Source organism: Onychostoma macrolepis, chromosome 15 (genome assembly GCF_012432095.1).
Source record: "Onychostoma macrolepis isolate SWU-2019 chromosome 15, ASM1243209v1, whole genome shotgun sequence".
Classification (NCBI taxonomy): domain Eukaryota; kingdom Metazoa; phylum Chordata; class Actinopteri; order Cypriniformes; family Cyprinidae; genus Onychostoma; species Onychostoma macrolepis.
In genome coordinates, this window is record NC_081169.1 from 6,369,526 (window position 1) to 6,392,235 (window position 22,710).

General features: G+C 35.5%; 2 protein-coding genes across 2 annotated transcripts; both read right to left on the bottom strand.

Moving 5' to 3' along the window:
* Positions 1-404: 404 nt before the first annotated feature.
* Positions 405-8,354, bottom strand: LOC131520781 (thymus-specific serine protease). Its single transcript, XM_058745248.1, has 11 exons — positions 6,749-8,354; positions 6,380-6,479; positions 5,452-5,581; positions 5,247-5,370; positions 4,657-4,734; positions 4,508-4,555; positions 4,134-4,418; positions 3,080-3,212; positions 2,272-2,451; positions 975-1,126; positions 405-843 (listed from the first exon to the last, which is right to left on the bottom strand). Exons 1-11 carry the CDS (start codon positions 6,986-6,988, stop codon positions 790-792), a joined length of 1,524 nt encoding a protein of 507 aa, XP_058601231.1. The 5' UTR covers positions 6,989-8,354; the 3' UTR covers positions 405-789.
* A 156-nt stretch (positions 8,355-8,510) lies between these two features.
* ech1 (enoyl CoA hydratase 1, peroxisomal) lies at positions 8,511-22,057 on the bottom strand. Its single transcript, XM_058745250.1, has 10 exons — positions 21,779-22,057; positions 19,474-19,642; positions 19,033-19,121; positions 18,252-18,376; positions 17,971-18,019; positions 17,336-17,400; positions 17,090-17,160; positions 16,925-16,996; positions 16,604-16,754; positions 8,511-9,013 (listed from the first exon to the last, which is right to left on the bottom strand). The coding sequence occupies exons 1-10, from the start codon at positions 21,807-21,809 to the stop codon at positions 8,909-8,911; spliced, it is 927 nt and encodes a 308-aa protein (XP_058601233.1). The 5' UTR covers positions 21,810-22,057; the 3' UTR covers positions 8,511-8,908.
* Positions 22,058-22,710: the final 653 nt, after the last annotated feature.

Genomic DNA, 22,710 nt, shown 5'->3' on the forward strand with positions numbered 1-22,710 from the left:
CACCATTACTCATGCAAATATATATATATATATTTTTGTCCATTCTGAAAGGTACTTACAGATCAACCCTCATCACGTTTTTCTAGAAGAGATTGTTAATAGGAGGGGGTATACATAATACCAATAGCGCCTCCTATTGTATAAGACAAGCTGGTGGCTTTTCATAGACATAATCATTGATGTAAATTGCCTATTATACTTTTAAATTTAAAGGTTAAATTTCAGAAGTTCAAATTTGAGCAAAAATGGCATTTCAGCAAGGCCTAATGAAACAGCATGATCATTTCTACCCCTGGAATACACAACCAGTAATGTTTGTTTTTTCATGGTGTGAAATTTACCACAGAACACAACAACACATAAATTATTCATTACACATACATTTATTTATTAAAGGCCTTTGGTTAGAATGGAACTTATTTTACAGAAAAGGGGGGGAAAATGCCATATAGTAATATTGAGCCGACTTTATATAACTGTAGGTGTCTTTAACTGTTATGTACTTACAGTACATGAATGTTTTATTCAGTGTACGATAAAATACTATTTAAAGTACTTGTGTGTAATTGCTTACAAAATTGCAATGCTGACCAAACCTCAACACAAAATGTACCCCTGACCCCAAGCCAATGTGAATCTGGTTAGTCTCTCGACTCCTAAAGGTTAAACAATCTAATGTAGAAGATATGCTCAAGTGCTCAATATCTATTTTTGCAAATTAAGGATAAAAGGAAACTCAGTTAGCATGCTTTGGTCATATGATTATCAAAAAGACATGCTGATAAAATCTTATGGTGCCAGTGCTGCACTTTTGAGCCACATGGCCACACGTCTTCCAATCTCCTATGGGGGTAAGAACATGAAAACGGTGAGAGAAAAAAGGCACTTTAACTTCCTTATTTTTAAAGTGAAATTAAACAGAAATGATTAATTATTCTATATAAACTAATTTTTTGTCACATTTAGATTTTTACCTTCCTGGCTTGGTGCAATGCAGGTTTATCCATTGATTTATCTGAGTTCATGTCCCTACAGTGGGCGGTGCCGTCGATAAGAATGACTCTGTCATTGTCCACCATAGTGTCATTCCAGACCACGCTTAGCTCTGTCCATGGGTCAATGTTTCCTTGGTCAGAAAAACATGTCTTAATGAATCACATAACCCATATGGCAAAAAAGATTACAAATTTGTGGCCAAAATATATTTGAAATATATACTCAATATATGTTGCAAACAGTGAAGCTCAATGAAATATATTTTTGAAATAGGAAATATATTTAGTTTCAAACTTCATATACCAAAAACATATTTCTAAATGTATTTCTGAGGCAAGAAAATGCATTTTCTTGGACTGGAATATATAGAGGTCAAAATATATATTTTTAAATGCTTTTAAAATATGTATATTTATATATTTAAAATATATTTTTAAAAATTGGACAAAAATATATTGGTAGAAAATATCTGTACGTATTTTATTTTTATTTTTAAATACACCTTAACAAATATATTTTTGGCCATTTTGAAATATATAAAAAATATATTTGAAAAAATAAAAATAAAAATAAATAAATAAATATATATATATATATATATATATATATATATATAAATGCTGTATGGCAATGTTCAGTCACTGTACTCTGAGCAGGCAGCTACTGTCATTACATCTAAGTTGAAAGTATGTAAATAAAAAAAACAGCTGTTTACACACTAATAATAATTATAATTTTTTTTATAATAATTTTGATGTTTTTTTTTATCATCTTCGATTTTGGTTTGCTAAGATTTTTTTAACAGATCGTCCTATTTTTAATAAATGTATTAACAGTTAGTTCACTAACTAGGACCACGCCACAAACGAGCTATGAAATAGTTAGTTGAACAGAGTGTTGGGGAAGAGTAGAAAGAGGATGAAGGGGTAGAGGGAATGGGGCGATGGTCAGGTTGATTAGGGCATCTAGATTGATGGCTCAGAGAGACTCGGGGTGGGGGTATCGTCTCAATCATATATTTAGGCCAGACAATTAGGACCCCCGATACAACCTGAAAGAAAGAGAATGTGGGATAAGGTTGGCTGAATGGATGAGAAAGGGAGGGAAGGGTGGGTTCAAAAGAAAGAGACAAACACTACGGTATGAGACGGCCCGATATATGGAGGTTTCGGGAAGTCAGGTGATCGTTTGGGGCGTGTTCCCGAACTAGCTAACCAGTAAACTCCCTTAATTGTAAAAGCCCACATGAAAGCCAAACTCCAGCTACATGCTTACCATTGACATAGAGCACTCTTTGTGTTTGGGGCCGGTTCCCTCCATAGTACCGGTTGGTAAAGTCAATGTGGACAGGCAGACGGTCCTGAGGGATGTCAAAGATTCGAGAGCAGAGCTCAGTCTGAGACTGGATGGTTGACATACGTGAGAAGGGGCAGCTAGTGTCCTCACACGTCTGATCTGCACCATCAACCAACACAAAAGGTACAAAACTGGATTATAAAATAACTCAAAACTTATCACGTAAACTAAATTTGGATAACACTTGTAAAAGATTATTCAATTAGCTTAAATACACAGCCATTACAAGAACTTAGCTACACTCAACATTTTCATGAATGTCATAACATTACATATGTCAAACCAAATGGCATTTAAAGATAGCATCAACACAATTCTCAAGCAAATCATTTCACAAAATGTTTGTTAGGTTTTAATTCATGCAACAATAGATATACTGTTCAAGTGTGATACAAACATTAGCCAAACATGTCCACACATAGAAACTACACCAGTGGTTACTAAAAAATGGCCATATAAAAATCACCTTGACGCCAGTTTGTTAAAAGTCAATGCAAAATGGAAAGAAGATAAGGTTAGTTCTGAGAAAATGTTTGTTTGCAGATGCCACTTGGTTTGATTATTTTTTGTTTTCTAATGTAATGACTTTCAGACAGAAGTGTGAAGATACTCCTGGGGCTACTGTGTAGGTGTCTGTGTGTGTGAATATTTGTATAGGGAATTTGATTGAAACCCAGAAACTAGAGAATGATCAAAAAGAGCACTGTAGGCTAGATCTAATACTCACAGAAGCCAAACTCAGTGCAGGTCTGGTAGAACCACTGTCTGTAGCTGGATGTAGCTGTAGTGTTTCTGAGTTCAAGCACAAGCTTTTCGTGAGAAACATCCAGACATGACACCTTCTCTCTGGCACGGTACATCTGAATACATGGCAAAAAATCTATGTGACTTTTTCAATTGAGAAAAATGTATTTTGTAGCAAGAGGAAAGATATAGAGATTTTTTTTTTTAAATCAGGCAACTTTTTTTTTTCCACAGTCATTGATGCCCTCTGCTGGTTAGATATAACTAAGATATAACAGCTCGGGTTATGTGCAAAATATAAAACTAACAACATACTGCTAGTGAATACAATGTATTCTGTCTACTATGAAATTGAAAGCATTATAGGATAAACTTTTTAAAATACTATTATGATAATTGTTGCCATATGATCTAATTTACATTCAGCATTACTGTGCATTTGTAATTCAATTTGGAGTAAACGTATTTTACCATCAGGAGCTTGATCAAAATTAAGTCAAGAAAAAAGATGTTGCAGCTGATATTACTTCTAGCTCATTCATCACTCCAGAAATGGATGGTTAAGTTGAACATATGGCATTGTGGGATACAGTATTCCACACAGTGACAGTAAACATACAGTACACTGTTTCTGTGGTATATAATGTCATATGCTAGTATGCAAATTCTGAGCACGGACATTGATGTGTTCAGTGTCTACTTGACATTTCTTTGTTCATTTATCAATTCATTACATGCATTTCAGTAACTGTGAGTTCAAGGTAAGTATACCAATGAAATAACTTACAGTATATACAGAATGAACTAATACACATAATTAAGGGGATAGAGAAGTCAATCAAGCTTAACGTTATTAAAACAGCAAAAAGTAATAAATAAATAAATAATCAATCTGTGGTAATAAATACTGTTATACCACACTTTTAAATACATCCTAATGCTTAAATTTAGAATTTTCTTTACACAAAAGTTTCACTTTTAATTTGAATCAAACACATTTTTAGGATACCACATAATATGAGATCAAGAAATGTTACCGCCACTAGTTTGACCAGACGGTCATATGCCTCCTCCTTCTGTTCATTCTGTTCACTTTTATTGGTCATGATGCCACAAAGTTCTGCGATGCTGAATGCAACCCCCTCCTCATTGTATTGGACGGTTCCCATGAAGATATCAGCCAAACTCTGCAACAGTTCCATCTTGTCCTCTGGTTTGATAGGGGTCTCACAACAGCCAAAGTCTTTTCCCACCTCTACCTCATTCCCCATTAGCAGAGCTGCCTCTACTGCTGCAAACACCCCTTTCACTTCTGCTACACACTGAGGACACACACACACACACACACACACACAGATAGACACTCAAACACACATAGAGAAATTCATAGTGACCCTAAATGTGCTCTTACCTTTTTAGAGCCGCCCACTGCCTCATTCATAAGACTATGACCAACCACCTGCAAAAATGAATAAATAAATTCCAAACTTTACAAGTAATGCACTAATAATGTGCTCTAATTGATAAAACATTTCCAACATGTGTTTTACAAACCCATACCATATTATAAGAGCTAAAGTCCAACTGAGCTTGAACAGGGGCAGATGATGCCACTGCTGCGTAGATAAGATGAGGAAACTAGAAGAGAAAGAAAGTTTGAAAGATATATTATTTGTTATTTATGTTCACTGAAGCAGTCTTTGGTGATACAAGAATAAATGATGACAGAATTTGGAGCACTTTACAAGAAGGTTCCGTTTGTTAACATTAGTTAACTACATTAGAACTAACAATGAAATAATTCATGTTATTCACACTTTATTAAAAACAAAAGTTGTATCTTTTAATATTATTTAGTGGACCTGAGCTAACACGAACTAACAATGTGAACAGTTGTAGCCTAATTTTATTGACTAATGTTAACAAAGATTAATCAATACTGTAACAAATGTAACGCATTAACCTACTTCTGGGACCTTATTATGACGTGTTTACTTTCATTTATTTCTTTACTTTTTAAAGTGCAGTTAATAGAACTGGTTGAGATTTGATCATCTAAAATGGTTTATTTGAATTAAAGATGTAGAAAAAAAATTAAACATCTTTAGTAAATTTTGGAACTAAACAACAAAGATTTGTTTGGCACAAACCTTTCCTCTTAACCAAGCTGAGAGAGCTCCAGCATAGGAACCACCGAAGCTGATCCAGGTGTTCTTATGGGAGAGGCTGAAACGCTGGCTGATATAATGATGGAACGCAGCCAGATCGGCTAAACTGAGACAGAAACCACATGTATCATAAATGTCACTGTGATCATCATTGTGATCTGAGAAACGGTCTGTCAACATAACTTACGCTTGCTGGCTTGAGAGATCTCTCAGGTTCTCTGTCTCTAGACCATCGGGGTTGATGCTCTGCCCATAGAAGCGGTGCTCCAGGGCCACCAGCAGTGCTCCATATCTCTCTGCCATGTCCACATGGTGACCTAACAATTTTTCAAAATACAGTATATATTCACATCTGTATCATTCATTCTTAAAATGAAATGGAAATGTTTTAGCCTGATTCCATTACAGAACCTTTTAAAATGTCTTTCACTAGGTCTTGAAAACTATCTGTTTTTCTATGTTCAACAAACCAATATTGATCTAGAGAACTAGTAATGATACATTAATAACTCCAAAACATAACTGTATAATTACCGCATAGTTACTCAAAGAACATTTCCTTTTTTTAAATTAATTAATTTATTTATTTTTGCCAAAAATTTTATTTTGGGTTTCAAGTTAAGTTCAATTCATCACTATAGCACTTGGCCGGCTGGTCTATATACAGTCCCAGAAGTACACAATCTGCTGCCATTGTGATGTTCCTCATTTGTAAGCAATTGCTTTGGCTAAAACTCGCTGCTAAATTAAAACTTTTGAACAAATGTAAATGCAAATTATTGAGGCAACCAGCGAATGTCATGTGACTCATGATTGGAAGTCTTTTCAGCTGATAGGGAAAAATAATAATGTTACAAAAATATTTTGTACTGTAACTGATATGTGAAAGATGCTTTTTATAGAGCTTAACTTTTACTAAATCAGGAACATTCCTGAGAGTGCTGAGTATGCTACCTGTTATAGATTCGAGAAAATAAAACTCGCTTTTGGCGCCACCAAGTGGACATTTGCAGCTGGACACGGCAGTAATAGGAGTATAAGTAGCATCTCACGTTTTTTAGCAGATCAGGTTCAATGTAATAGTATGATTTTAAACAAGGAAAACTGGTACTAACCGAACAATACACTGAATTTAGACAGTGGGCCCTCTCCTCCTATGTAGAGAAAGACTGGTCCATCTGAACGCTGCCAATAAACGTCGTTCACAAAGAATTTCTGCAGATCAAATATTAATGAATAAATGATGATAGCAAAATAATTGACAGGGTAAATCATTCATTTTAATATAATTAATATGACATTTTATAATAAAATAATAATAATAATGATTAAGTAATCTGTGTTATATTTATTTCACATAATTAATTAAAATATTATAATGACAACACATTATTTAAAATGGCATATTACTTGTTCTTGTGCCATCCTGATGATATCACATTTAAAGAAGAGTGTGAGTGTAAGGTTGTGTCTATAATTTGTACCTGTGGGAAAGTTTTGTCATTTCTCCTATCAAAGTGGTTCAGGGGTTGGTGAATTGTGCCTTTTTTGGGAATGACAGTGGAAGTGTGTGTCACACTCTGTTTTATTCTGGCCTGTTGGATTTTATGCACGTGATCCTTCATTCTCCATAGAATTTGACCTAGAAAATATACCATATATCTATATGAAAACAAAAGTGTGTGAGTGTTTGGTAATGTAATAATCTGATGGGGCTGAAGCATATAATGGTATGCTTCAGTTGGAACAGAAGTAAGCGTTTAGGCATATATTGTTTTATTTTTTGTCAGCCATTTTTTCCCCATACAGGATTCGCTTTAGATTTAGATTTATATTAACTAGCAGCACTTGTTAGTTTTATAGTTTATTTATCATGCTTATACATTTTACACACACACACGCACACACACATGCACGCACACAAAAGCTTATCTGGACTTGTAGGAGCCAAAATTGAGTTAGTATTTAATTACAGTTCTATATGATGCATTAGTTACTCTCAGGAATCATGCCTGAACATTTTTAATATTGATCTCATTACTCAACCCTTTAGCACTAAATTATTTCAACCCCATCGATCAAATCTAGTAAAGCTTCGCTGTACCTTCACAAAAGTCACACGCTAATTGAAAGAACATTAATAACTCAGTGAGATTTATATCTCACAACAAGAAACAGAACAGTGATTTCATCCAGAAAAGCCTACTGACTCAGAGCTTGAAGAAGACAATGTAAGTGTAAACATACTGACAAACTTAAAATACAATAATGTGGTCAAATACTGGAGATAATAATGCTGTCCCCTTTGAAGGGTAACGGTTTCATTTAAACATGTCAGAAGGAGCAGGTGAGAAAAAAACAAACAAAAAAACAGATGAAGTGACAGACAAATTCTGCATTCATAAAATGCATAGAGCACTTTAGAAATAAGAACATAAATTGCAATACAAAGAAAAATGGGAAAAAGTAGAATTCTGTCTTACTCCATATAACCCATTATAATAATGATGATTGGGGAATTGGCTGATCTTCAAAAGAAGAAAAAAAGTTTTTTTTTTTATATTACATTTTTAATATAGTTTTATTTTAAATTCCTTTACACACTAACGTTCTATAAACATCATCTTCTCAATTATACAAATTAATCATGGGGGTGTAAATAAGGGAGAAATGACCCTGCTTGCAGAGAATATTATCAATAATAATAAGATAAAAAAATAAAATAAAAATAAAATAAACAGACTATACTTTTACCCACTGAAATATCTCAAACTAGTAGCATGACTATGAATAGATAAATTACTTTTTTTAACTTCATAGTATTTTAAATTGAGTTAGAAGTTAAGGGTAAGAAGTTAATACAAACTAATTCAAGGCAATGCAGAATCAGTCTTACCAGAGCAAACCAGGTCAATAAGCAGAATCACTGTAAGCCAACTCATCACAGACATCATTCTACCTAATTATCTCACAGATGTCAATCTAAAAGAACCCTGTGGTTAGCTGTAGATGATGGTTTCCAGTGTATACAAGAGCAGTTTTTATACCCAACTGGGGTATAAAAGTAATACGATATGATGTCCAGAGTACTGTGAATAACTTTACAGTGTTGATAATGAACACCTGAAACCTGGACGCGCAGAAAAATACAATATCCAAGCTGTGACGAAGTTCATATTTCAAAACCAAACTAGTTTCTCTTCACAAATCATCCATACTGATATGACTATGTTCTACAGTATACACTTATTTTAGCATTAGTTGTTTTATTGAGATGCAAAAACATCACAATTGAAATTGATACAGATTGTAACATCTCATGTAACGCAGAACACAAGTCACTGATAAATCATAAAACAAGTCATAAACTACAAAAGCAAATCAAACCATTTACCTCCATTCCATCTTAAGGTATTTAGTTTTTACCGCATTTAGCACTGAACATGTTTAGCAGTATTTTTTGGTTAATTATTTGACATTTGTGAACCAGCATTAAGGCACTGAATGTGAAGACAGAATTGAAATATGCAATAGCAAGATTCACTTTAGTTGTAAAAATCATGTCAATTAAGATGAGCAAACCAAACTTAGCACGCGTTTTTCATTAAAGAAGCAGTTATTTGTAAGTGAGGGTGTGTAGACTCTCAGAGCTTAGAGAAAGTAATTCCTTTGAGGTTTTTCTTCTCCATCGCTGCCTGAGCTGACTTCATTAAATCTTGGGTTTGAAGCATGCTCATATTCCAGGTGTTCTGCAAAAACAAACAGGAACAGAAAACAAATAAGAAGAGTTTTCAGTTTTATCATTGAATGACAAATGTTGTTACTGTTGTTACAAAAGACACACTGTCTTCCTCAAAGAAGCACTTGACCGCTCAGAAACTGAATCTTACAATTGTTGTTGGTTTACAATTTCATGTGAAAATAAGCTGATAATAAGCTGAAATTTGTTTAATTCAATATTCAGTACAAGATCTACAAAACTTTTCACTTAAATATATATATATATATATATATATATATATATATATATATATATATATATATATATATATATATATATATATATATATATATATATATATATATATATATATATATATATTTATTTATATATATATATATATATATTTATATATACACACACATACAGATACACATACACACACACAGGTGCAGCTCAATAAATTAGAATGGCGTGGAAAAGTTCATTTATTTCAGTAATTCAACTCAAATTGTGAAACTCGTGTATTAAATAAATTCAATGCACACAGACTGAAGTAGTTTAAGTCTTTGGTTCTTTTAATTGTGATGATTTTGGCTCACATTTAACAAAAACCCACCAATTCACTATCTCAACAAATTAGAATATGGTGACATGCCAATCAGCTAATCAACTCAAAACAACGGCAAAGGTTTCCTGAGCCTTCAAAATGGTCTCTCAGTTTGGTTCACTAGGATACACAATCATGGGGAAGAATGCTGATCTGACAGTTGTCCAGAAGACAATCATTGACACCTTTCACAAGGAGGGTAAGCCACAAACATTAATTGCCAAAGAAGCTGGCTGTTCACAGAGTGCTGTATCCAAGCATGTTAACAGAAAGTTGAGTGGAAGGAAAAAGCGTGGAAGAAAAAGATGCACAACCAACCGAGAGAACCGCAGCCTTATGAGGATTGTCAAGCAAAATCGATTCAAGAATTTGGGTGAACTTCACAAGGAATGGACTGAGGCTGGGGTCAAGGCATCAAGAGCCACCACACACAGACGTGTCAAGAAATTTGGCTACAGTTGTCATATTCCTCTTGTTAAGCCACTCCTGAACCACAGACAACGTCAGAGGCATCTTACCTGGGCTAAGGAGAAGAAGAACTGGACTGTTGCCCAGTGGTCCAAAGTCCTCTTTTCAAATGAGAGCAATTTTTGTATTTCATTTGGAAACCAAGGTCCTAGAGTCTTGGAGGAAGAGTGGAGAAGCTCATAGCCCAAGTTGCTTGAAGTCCAGTGTTGTTTCCACGGTCTGTGATGATTTGGAGTGCAATGTCATCTGCCGGTGTTGGTCCAAGTCACTGCACCCGTTTACCAAGAAATTCCAGTAGGATTTGGCACCTGCCCACACTGCCAAAAGCACCAAAAGTTGGTTAAATGACCATGTGTTGGTGTGCTTGACTGGCCAGCAAACTCACCAGACCTGAACCCCATAGAGAATCTATGGGGTATTGTCAAGAGGAAAATGAGAAACAAGAGACCAAAAAATGAGCTGAAGATGAGCTGAGCTGAAGGCCACTGTCAAAGAAACCTGGGCTTCCATACCACCTCAGCAGTGCCACAAACTGATCACCTCCATGCCACGCAGAATTGAGGCAGTAATTAAAGCAAAAGGAGCCCCTACCAAGTATTGAGTACATATACAGTAAATGAACATACTTTCCAGAAGGCCAACAATTCACTAAAAATGTTTTTGTTATTGGTCTTATGAAGTATTCTAATTTGTTGAGATAGTGAATTGGTGGGGGTTTTTTTTAAATGTGAGCCAAAATCATCACAATTAAAAGAACCAAAGACTTAAACTACTTCGGTCTGTGTGCACTGAATTTATTTAATACACAAGTTTCACAATTTGAGTTGAATTACTGAGATAAATTAACTTTTCCCACGACATTCTAATTTATTGAGATGCACCTGTATATATATATATATAGACTGCTTTGTAAATAATCTTCCTGACTTATCTCTATTCCTCAGCATATCCAATAGTTCAGAACAACTTGATGATGTAACTGAAACTATGGTCTTTCTCTTTTCTAGCACTTTAGATACGGTTGCTCCTGTATGCTTAAGGAAAATTAAGGAAAACAGTCTGACACCGTGGTATAATGAGCACACTCGTGCCCTAAAGAGAGCTGCCCGGAAAATGGAGTGCAGCTGGAAAAAAACAAAACTAGAGGTATTTCATGTTGCATGGTGGGAAAGTACTTTCTCTTACAGAAAAGCCTTAAAAACTGCTAGATCTGATACTTTCTCTTTTAGAAGAAAACAAACACAACTTCAAGTATTTATTGAATACAGTGACTAAATTAACAAAAAATATAACATCAGAAGGTGCAGACATTTCCCAACAGCAAGTAGTAATGATTTTATGAACTACTTTACAATTTTATCTCTAATGGTATCGATCTTGGAAGTAATCATTCAGCCGTCAGCCACAGTATCTATAGATCCCCTGAGGAAAAATTCCACTCATTTTCTTCTATAGGAAAGGAATAATTGTATAAACTTGTTAAATCATCTAAACCAACATGTATGTTAGACCCTATTCCATCTAAACTACTAAAAGAGGTGATTCCAGAAGTCATAGATCCTCTTCTGAATATTATAAATTCATCATTGTCATTAGGATATGTCCCAAAGACCTCCAAACTGGCTGTTATTAAGCTTCTCATTAGAAAAACACAACTTGACCCCAACAAATTAATTCATCACAGACCGATCTTGAATCTCCCTTTTCTGTCAAAGATACTAGAAAAGGTAATATCATCACAACTATGTTCCTTCTTAGAGAAAAATGGTATCTGTGAGGATTTCCGGTCAGGATTTAGACCGCATCAGAGTACTGAGACTGCTCTCATTAGAGTTACAAATGACCTGCTCTTATCATTCGATCGTGGTTGTATCTCTCTATTAGTGCTACTGGATCGTACTTATCGAACTACCATCAATTGGTAGCAGTGAATGAAGAGGTATCATACCAATCACAAGCGCAGTATGGATTTCCTCAAGTCTCAGTACTAGGACCGTTATTTTTCATGCTTTACATGTTACCCTTGGGAGATATCATTAGGAAACACGGTGTTAGCTTTCACTGTTATGCTGATGATACTCAGCTCTATATTTCTTCGTGGCCCAACGAAACATACCAATTAGCAAAATTAATGGAATGCATAGTTGATATAAAAAATAAAAAAAACTGGATGACTAGTAATATCTTACTGTTAAATTCTGAATAAACAGAGGTGTTAATCATAGGACCAAAAACCTCTGCATGTAATAACCTAGAACGCTGTCTAATACTTGATGGGTGCTCTGTCAATTCTTCGTCATCAGTTAGGAATCTAGGTGCGCTATTTGATAGCAATCTTTACTTCAAAAGCCACATTTCTAGCATTTGTATGGTTTTAAATGTATCTCAAAAATATATCTAAATTATGACCTATGCTCTCAATGGCAAATGCAGAAATGTTCATTCATGCGTTCATGACCTCAAGGTGAGATTATTGTAATATTCTATTGGGTGGTTGCTCGGCGTGCTTAATTAACTCTAGCTGGTACAAAATGCCGCAGTTCTTACTAGAACCAAGAAGTATGACCATATTAGCCCGGTTCTGTCAACACTGCAATAATATTAATAATAAATAATCCAAAAAAATAGGGAGTATATTGTATGCACTGCTACAGTTGTGAGAGTGTCTAACACACTTTGTTTTGTTTTTTTAAATTCTATTGTTAGCCTGTTTAATGTATTTGTTTTATATTTCTTCTGATTTTATTCAATGTTTTAAATTAAAAAGTTTAATAATTAGTCATATATAAGTTTGATTAACATTAAAGGGTTACTCCACCCCAAAATGAAAATTTTGTCATTAATCACTACCCCCGTGTTGCTCCAAACCCGTAAAACCTTTGTTCGTCTTCGGAACACAATTTAAGATATTTTGGATGAGAACCGGGAGGCTTGTGACTGTACCATTGACTGCCAAACAATTAACACTGTCAAAGCCCAGAAAAGTATGAAAGACATCGTCAAAACAGTCCATCTGCCATCAGTGGTTCAACCGTAATGTTATGAAGCTACAAGAATACTTTTTGCTTTCTACGTTTGTTTACGCTTTGATTTGAACGAAAACAGTGTATCCGTGCGGTGCGGCTGACACAGAACAGTTTGCGTCCTGCGTATCCTCTCCAAAATGGCGCTACGCTGACGCAGAGGAAACAAATTGTTGAATAAAGTTCAATAATTTTTTTTTAAATCAACAAAACAACATCCACACAAACAAACAACAGGGAGGGGGAAACCAACAGACACACCATAATTTCAATTTCAATTTGCAGCAAAAAGGACAAAACAGAATCCACATGAGTCCACAGACCGACAACAATTGAACATTCCCAAGACATGTGGAGAAAAGTACCTGCTGATACAGTGTTACAGATATGACAGTTATAGGTCGATTGCAGTTTCATTTTAAACCGCTTGTAAGGAGTTATGTATGCTCAATGGATAACTTTGAAATGGATAAGACAATGAGCTAGGTTTTTAGAAGTTAAGATTAAATTAGACCACACCCTCTCCCAGTCGACCGATAAATCAAAATCTGTTAATTCACGATTCCAGATAGATTTAATAGAAAGAGACTTTGTAGTATGATCATTAAGTTTACTATATATTAAAGAAATAGATGGCCGACCAGAGGGTAGTGTGATCCAATCCCATATAGGATGAGAGGAAATAGGGGATGTCCAGGGAATCCATAGGCCTTGAGAGCAGAACGTAACTGAAAAAAGACAAAATATGATGATGCTGGTAAACAAAACTTAGTTCTTAGTTCTTGAAGTGAGCAGAGTCCCTGGTTATCATATAAGTCACCGCATGTGTTTCTGCCCAATGTAGACCAAGAGGGCTGGACAAATGGCCAATTTCAACATAAGTTGTGCCATAAGGGTGTGTTGTTACAAAATTTGAAAGGTCCACCCATCAGACGTTCCACCCTTTTTAGAAAAAAAAAAAAGTCCTTAAATGAAGTATTCTGGATTCTCCAAAGATCGATTACATTAAGTTCAGTGATAAATTTATTCAATAACTTTAGTTAGCTGACTTTAGTTAGTCAGGGTGAGATTTATCCAGTGCAGGATTTAAAACAGCATTAAAATCACCACCCTTTACTAAAGAACAATCAATCTGCTCAAGTAATATATTGGAAATATTCGTGAAAAATGCACTGTCTGCCTCATTCGGGCAGTAAACAGAGACCAGTCCTAACCTGTCATTATGTATTTTACAGCGTATAAAAACAAATCTACCTTCATCACCATTCCCAGTATGTTCAATAGTTAAATGTAACTTCCTATCGACTAAGACCCCCTTAGTTTTATTAGGAGCACAAGAGAAGGCTGCCAGTTTGTAATACTTGTTTTGAAAACGAGCCACATCGCATTGTTTTAACTGAGACTCTTGTATCAGGACACAGGAAATTGATTTACGGTGCAAATATTCTAATATCCGGGTATGCTTAATAGGAGAATTTAGGTCATTCACATTCAATGATAAGATATTCAGAACATGCATTGTGTGCTCGCAATGCCAAGATTCTGTCTAAGTGAAGAGAAACAAAAGCAATGCCATACTGCCAGTGACATGTAAACATTAGTATGTATCCTGGATACCAATCCACCTAGATGCATAGTCCTTTTAAAAGAAAAGCAGAATAAATAAAAGTATTGATGTCTGTTGAAGGGCATAGAAAAAAAAAGCAAAAACAAGGAAAGACAAACAACTGTGTATAAAAACCAACGCAGACCGCACATTACTGAGAGTGTAGGTCTGCATAAATAACAGAAACAAATGTTCATGCTTGACCAGTCCACTTCAGCGCAAGACACGTCCCCAAAAGGCCCACTAAGCCAAAAGCGTAGTGACTGAACCTGCTCTCCATCAGCCAGATTAATAATAATAATAATAAAGAAAAATAAAGAAAATAAATCGTTATTATTTACCAATCAGCGGAGAAATGTACAGGGCAGGGGCAAGATTCCAAAAAGAAATTAACAAGTGTCCATGGCCAACTTGTTATTGTCCCCTTCAGGGCCGTTAGGATCACCACAGACCTCATCGTTAATTTTCCCTCGTTGAGCTGAGAGGATGGAGACGGTAGCCGACGCCTTCCCGCTGCTTTGTAGCGCTGCAGAATACGTATTCAGTGACAGTGAAGTAACAAAATCCTCTGCCTTTTGAGGAGAGTCGAACATCATCTGCTCACCTTTGTGCAGTAGTTTAATTACCGCCGGATAGGTGAGGAAGGGCTGGAGACCAAATGCTGTCATCTTCTTCAAGACTGGATTAAAGCTCTTTCTCTTGGTAGTTGTGGCTGGACTAAAGTCGGGAAAAAATAGTAGCGTGACATTGTCCTGCGTATACTTCACCGGATATGCCTGCCGAGCACCTTTCAGGATCGCGATCTGTCATGCCATCAGATGGACTATTTTGACGATGTCTTTCATACTTTTCTGGGCCTTGACAGTGTTAATTACTTGGCAGTCAATGGGACAGTCACAAGCCTCCCGGTTCTCATCCAAAATATCTTAAGTTGTGTTCCGAAGACAAACAACGCTTTTACAGGTTTGGAACGACATGGGGGTAAGTAATTAATGACCAAATTTTCATTTTGGGCTGGAGTAACCCTTTAAAAATAAATTATGATTTGATTACCCTACGAAAAATGTAAGGAGGCGGTTGACGGTTTTTATTAGTTTGCAAATCACTGTGGTAATGGCTGGGTTGGAACAACAGCACTCTTTCTAATTGAAGCTAATTTACACATTTAAGGAGATTTAATAATAAAACCTAAACAACATATTACAAAACTGACTAAGACAGCAGTCTGCTACATTTCTACAGTAACTGAATATATTAAAGTAAATAATGAAATATTATCAAAACAATTAGATGTAGCTGAATACCTAATCTTTCAATTTCATTAACATTTCTGAGCAGTAAAGTGCTGTCATTCTTGTTTTGTAAAGAAATGTTACAAAGAATACAATGTATAATACCACCTGTTGTTAATGTTTTTGGTCATTGTTTTAAGAGTGACAAACTGTGCTTGTTGACTGACAATTTTTGCTGGTGTTATAAAAGAATGGGTTGATTTGAAACATGTACTCTATGAAGTGCTTTGGTAGTTTTAGTGCATTTTGTATATGTAAACATGTGACATTTTCACACAGATTGTTTCAACACACTACCCTACACAAAGACAAACACAAATACTGAAAAAGCCCTTGTTTGTCTTAGGTGCATTTCAAAGGTCTTCATTTGGATTCAAATGGATGTACTGTTAAGTTGTTGTTGTTTTTTTTAGGTTTTAATAAGTATTTTTCCCTGTTTCTCTGTATCTTCACTGCCTTTTATTACATTTGTGTTTAAGTTATTTTAATTCCAATATCCCAACTGAATTCATGTTTGTGTGCGTGTGTGTGTTTTCTTTATTATTATGGTTATTATTATTCTTGTCACTTTGTCAATTTATATCGTTTTACTTTACTCAATACTCAGTTCAGATCTTACTATGTAATTCAGGGCGTCTGGAACACTGTGGTCTCTGGAGTAAATGAGATTGACTTTAGTTCCCTGGACTGCTACAGGACTTTTGCTGGCAATGTCTCCTGCCATCTCCATAGCTCCTGCCATCATAGTCTCTTTATCCGGGAAAACACGACTGTGTGCAAAAAAAGAGAACACACACACACACACACACACACACACACAATCATATTTACTAAAATTTATAATAAAACTTGAGGCTGTTCTATGTTTTGAATACAGCTGCTATATTATATATTCAAAATAAAGCATATCATCTCATATTTTATTGTCTAAATATCTCACCTGACCAGTCCACAGCTCTTGGCTTCATCAGCATACATCTTCCTTGCAGTGAAAGCCAACTCATTCACTAGACTGGAAGACATTAGAAGAAAATGTTACTATCAATTGTATAAACACAGGGCACTGCTACTGGATCTATAACATGCTTTAAGTTTATGCAAGTACCTTCGACTTCCAATCACTCTGGGGAGACGCTGCAAAGTCCCAACATCAGCTGCCAAACCAATGTCAACCTCCTGAACAGGAAAGGGTGATCGATTCAAGCATTCAAATTCAACGCAAATCTATGTTTATGCTAAAATGGTATTAAACAAATAAAAGGGGTTCAAGTTGGGACTACAAAGAGCTTTACAGAATTGATGATTAAAAAGCGGTCAGTTAAAATGAACAACAAACTAAAAATACCCACACCTTGACCTGAAACCAGGCATCCTGCGTACACAGTCGTATATCACACGCTGTGATTAAGTCCACCCCTATAAAGAAAAAAAAGACACAAAGGAAAAATGTATAATTTACACATCTTATTTTTATTTTTTTGCTTACCAGGGAGTTTCGTAATCCATTATTTTTTGGAACAATAAAATGTTACTGGTGTGTACTAAGGCAATTATAACTCTAACTATTGCTCTGAATGATTTCAATAAATCCCTAACCATTTAGCATTATAACTACTGCAAAATTTGTCCTATGGATATGAATTATACCTTGCATTGCGTGGTTCAGATTTCCATCTGATGGATGAATTATTTGGGGAAGAAAAATCTATAAACTTACAATTAATAAGACAGCAAAATTTCATAGAGACTTGGCAATGAGCTCTTTTGGTTAGGGCCAGAAAACAACCACCTAGACACCACTTAGAACATTCTTGTAACTGAATAGGTTAAACTTGTAAGATCAGCAGGGAGGTTGTAATCCATTATTTTTTGGAACAATATGTATTGTGAAAAGTGCTATGCAAATAAACAGAATTAACCTTCTATCTGTACTATAAACCCGATAGAAAGTATAAAATGGCAACCTCTGTTCACAAAAAAACTAACCTCCTCCTATACATGCTCCATGAATGGCCACAATCACTGGTTTTGGACACTGTACAATGAAGCACAAGAGACATTATGAAACATATGATTTGTGCATATGAGATAAAGCCTATTTGACAGTACATTTATAAATCCATATCTTGGAATGGGCTGATTGTAAAAGTCAAACATAATGTTCAACAATCTTGTAATCTTCATGTTTTCCCTTATATTTCCCATTACCTATATCTCATTTTTATTTTGATAATTATCTGTATATGCTTTCACAGAATGATAGTAACCTTTTCAATAACAGAGAAGGTCTCTTGGTATTTAGTTATGATGCGGCGCACGTTCCATGAGATCCTGGCTGTGTCATCTCCTTCAGGCTGAAGAATATCACTGGCCATGCTCATGAGGTCAATACCTGTGCACAAATTATTACATGAAATATGTATATACAGCATATAAAACATAAGCAATGCAATCTTGGTATCTTCACAAATGCTTGTCTCCAGCTGCAGTTAAACATATAAATGAAAAAAGTGTTGCTGTAACTAATGCTCATATTGAATGATTTCAACAAACCCCTAACCCTAAGCATTAAACTACTGCAACATTGGTGCTATGTATATGAATTATACCTTTCATTGGGTGGTTCAAATTTCCATCTGATGGATAAATTAGGTGTGAAAAATCCACTAACTTACAATTAAGGAGACAGCAAAACATAGAGACTTATTTTGACTTTTGTCAGAAAACAACCACCGTCACAGCAACACCTTGTCGATCACCTACATGTAGTACCATGTCACTGATTATTACACGGGCAAGCAAAATTCTGTAAAAAATGAAAAATCTAGATCTAGATCACCACAAAACTATTTGGTCAAATTGAAGAATGTTCTATTCAGTTGGCAGTGGTCAAAGCATTGTTGAGATGAAACATCATGCAAATTTGAAAATGTATTTTCATATTATGAGAAACAGTCTGTCCAATCAACAAATCACACACAAGAATGCAATAAAACAAGCCCTAGACTAGCAACTGGTCATATTTGGCAAGATGTCTGAAAGCTTTACCTGAAGTGAAGACCTTTCCAGCACCTGAGAAAACCACGACACGACACTCTGAGTCCTCAGCGATCTGATTGAAGCAGTCAACCATTTCACTGCAGGTAAAACAAAAACACAGTAATTCAGCACAACAAAGAATTAACACCAACACACAGTAATTCAGCATAATAACTTGATTGCAAATATTTTAGATAACTGAGATCATTGTGCACTTTAAATTCTCATCTCATACCACTATTCAAATAAGCACATTTTAACATAGAAATGGCATAAAATGGACACTCTTTCCTGTATAAATGATGAGTCATACTATGTAAACATTTTAATAGTTAAAATAAATATGTCATTCTGTTCGCGTGAAATGATTGCTTACGGAGCATTACAGGAAATCTGAAAAGAAATTAAATGAAATAAATGAAGCGTGTGATATGGACATGGATGTCATACAGCCAGAATGCCTTGTTCATTGCATTTCGTTTCTCCGGGCGGCAGAACTCAACGTGAGTGATGGTCTCAGCTGGCCGTGTGACTGACAGGGTTGTGAAGGGGGGTGTCGGCCCTCCTGATGAAGACATTCCTCTAACAGCTTTCATGAACGGTATCAACAGAGCCTGTTCTAATCACAAAACACAGACCAATACACACAGGTTTACAATTCTAACATGCAGAGGACAAAATGGTTTAAAATTAAACTACTAAACAGGTAATGAATAGTTTAACACTAATTAAATGTACTTTAGATATGGATCTGGATTTATAAAATTCCTATTCAAACAGGTGTTCTAGCACTTCACGCAATTCACAATATTGCAGTTCAAATAAGGTCATTTTAAGCAAATCGGGGAGAGAAATTTGCCTATAGGTCAAACATTTGGAATTTGGAATTATTTAAGTTCAAATGAAAGATATGATGTCACATGATCCTACAGTAATCATTCTAATATGCTGATTTAGTGTTCAATACTTCTCTTATTATTATCAAATTTGAAATTTTTTTTTTTTTTTTTTTGTGGAAACCATTCAAAAGTTAGAGGCAAGAATATAAAAAAATAAGAAATTAATACTTTTATTCAGCAAAGATGCATTAAACTGATCAAATGCTGTATTATTTACACTCTGTGCACTCTCTGATCTTAAATTGGAGAGTATTCACATCAAAATTGTAGGAAAGGTTAAGGAATCACAGCTCTTTAATATGAACCTCCCCCTTTTTCAAGGGACCATAAGTAATTGGACAATTGACTCAAAAGCCATTTCATGTACTATTGGGCTATTCCTTCATTATTTCTACATCAATTAAGCAGGTAAAAGGTCTGGAGTTGATTCTAAGTGTGCCGTTTGCATTTGGAAGCTGTTGCTGTGAACCCACATCATGGATCTCTCCATACAAGTGAAACAGACAGTTGTTAGGCTTCAAAAACAAAACAAATCCATCAGAGAGATAGCAGGAACATTAGGAGTGACCAAATCAACAGTTTGGTATATTCTGAGAAAAAAAAAAGATTGCACTGGTGAGCTCAGAAACATAAAAAGGCCTGGACGTCCACGGAGGTCAACAGTGGTGGATGATCGAGAATCCTCTCCATGGTAAAGAAAAACCCTTTCACAACATCCAGCCAAGAGAAGAACACACTCAAGGAGGTAGACAACGTGTGCCTGTCAAAGTCTACAATCAAGAGAATACAGAGGGTTCACCACAAGGTGCAAACAAGGCCAGATTAGACTTTGCAAAAACATCTAAAGAAGCCAGACCACTTCTGGAAAAGAATGCTTTGGACGTCTGAAATTAGGATCAACCTGTACTAGAATGACGGGAAGAAAAAAGTGTGGAGAAGGCTTGAAACAGCTCATGATCCAAAGCATACAGCATCATCTGTGAAACATGGAGCAGTGTGATGCATGAGCATGGCTTTCAGTGGCACTGGGTTACTGGTGTTTATTGATGACGCGACAGAAGACCGAAGCAGCCGGATGAATTCTGTAGTGTATAAGGATATACTGTCTGCCCAGATTCAGACAAATGGAGTAAAGTTGATTGGCTGGCGCTTCATAGTACAAATGGACTATGACCCAAAACATACAGCAAAAGCATCCCAGAAGTTTTCGAAGGTAAAAAAAGTGGACTATTCTGTCAGTCTCCTGATCTCAACCCGATTGAGCATGCATTTCACTTGCTGGAGACAAAACTAAACGCAGAAAGACCCACAAACAAACAACAACTGGAGTCAGCTGAAGTAAAGGCCTGCCAAAGCATCACAAAGGAAGGAAACCCAGTCTCTGATGATGTCCATAAGTTCCAGACATTGCCTGCAAAGGATTCTCAACAAAATATTAAAAATGAACATTTTATTTATGATTATATTTATTTGTCCAATCACAATTACGAATCTATGCTATATCGTTTGGATATATCATTTAAATCTATTTAATTCTACACTCAAAGAGATAAATAACATATTATTGAGTATGTGACCTTTCACCCAGTTAACTGAACTCAGTATGTATGTAATGACACATTCACCTACATTCAGCTGCAGTTACAGACAAATAATATGTTTCCATTACAACGTCAATGTAACTGTCATTAGAACAAAACGGTTAACAAAACGAACTTTTACAGTTTTTATTCTTACAGGTTTGATCCTTCCATCCAGTGTTCACTACTTAATCACAATAACATATACAAACAGTGAATATTGTTAATGTGAGTATTTGAACAAATGCAGTTTGATGATCAAACTAGGTGACTTACTTCTGAACGCAGAACCCAATAAAAATGCCATTGGTGCCCTTTGACCAATATATTCACTATCAGAGAGGTGGAGACCTGTTTATGAAAACTATCACAATGTTAACTTGTGGTTTTTCTGTTTAAGTGGTTAAAAATAATTGAGGTAATCGTCACAACAAAACGAAATCACGGATCATATGTAAAGCTGTCTTTAAGGTTGTTTTATTCTGCAGCTTTTATCTTTTAGGACGTCACCATGTTTTTCCTCTGGCGTACGGTGGCTCTTTAAGGACAACGCACAAAGATTATATTATTAACAGAGGAGATGCCAGTCTGTACGGCAGTAAACGAAACGTTGGCCCGTATGGGAGGATACCAGAGTCAGTGGAGGAGAGACTTTACTATGCTGAATGACATGCGTAGGATTAGGATAGGATTCAGTTCACGGCATTTCTCATTCATTTCTATGGTATGGTATCCGTAAACAACGATTGACTGACGCACAAAATTCTGACAAAAAATATGTCATGTGATTGGTCATCAAGGCACACGTGATCCAAGTTGGCCAATATGTTTTCTCCAAGGCAGAGCTGCGTATCTCCCAATAATATGACTCTCTCTGATTAAATCTCGACCCTTCACAAATGAATGGGCAGTGCTGTAAAATTAATTATATCTGTTGCAAATTGTTTCCTTTTATAAATCAGCGATATTTTGAACACTCCAAATATAGCTAATTCCAAACTTTATATGTAATGCAAACATGATGCAGATTAGCACCCAGTAACGGGGTGTTTCCACAGAAAAGCGTACTGAAATATCTTCTCATTTGACATCTATTCAACAGGACTGCTTTTTCTTCCCTTTTCGGGAGCACAGCGGCATTTTGCCATTATTTTCCTTATACAATGTTTATTATAGTAAAAACAAGACATTTATTTTGCAAACATCAC

Excerpts from the sequence above, each read along its gene's own strand:
- LOC131520781 (XM_058745248.1), bottom strand. The coding sequence starts at position 6,988 with ATGCTTCAGCCCCATCAGATTATTACATTACCAAACACTCACACACTT. Across the intron at positions 5,582-6,379 it reads TAAATTCAGTGTATTGTTCG|GTCACCATGTGGACATGGCA; the intron begins GTTAGTACCAGT and ends AAAAATTGTTAG. Across the intron at positions 4,419-4,507 it reads CAGTGGGCGGCTCTAAAAAG|TGTGTAGCAGAAGTGAAAGG; the intron begins GTAAGAGCACAT and ends GTGTGTCCTCAG.
- ech1 (XM_058745250.1), bottom strand. The coding sequence starts at position 21,809 with ATGGCATTTTTATTGGGTTCTGCGTTCAGAA. Across the intron at positions 18,377-19,032 it reads TGGAAAGGTCTTCACTTCAG|GTATTGACCTCATGAGCATG; the intron begins GTAAAGCTTTCA and ends ATTTGTGCACAG. Across the intron at positions 9,014-16,603 it reads CAGACGCCCTGAATTACATA|AACACCTGGAATATGAGCAT; the intron begins GTAAGATCTGAA and ends TTGTTTTTGCAG.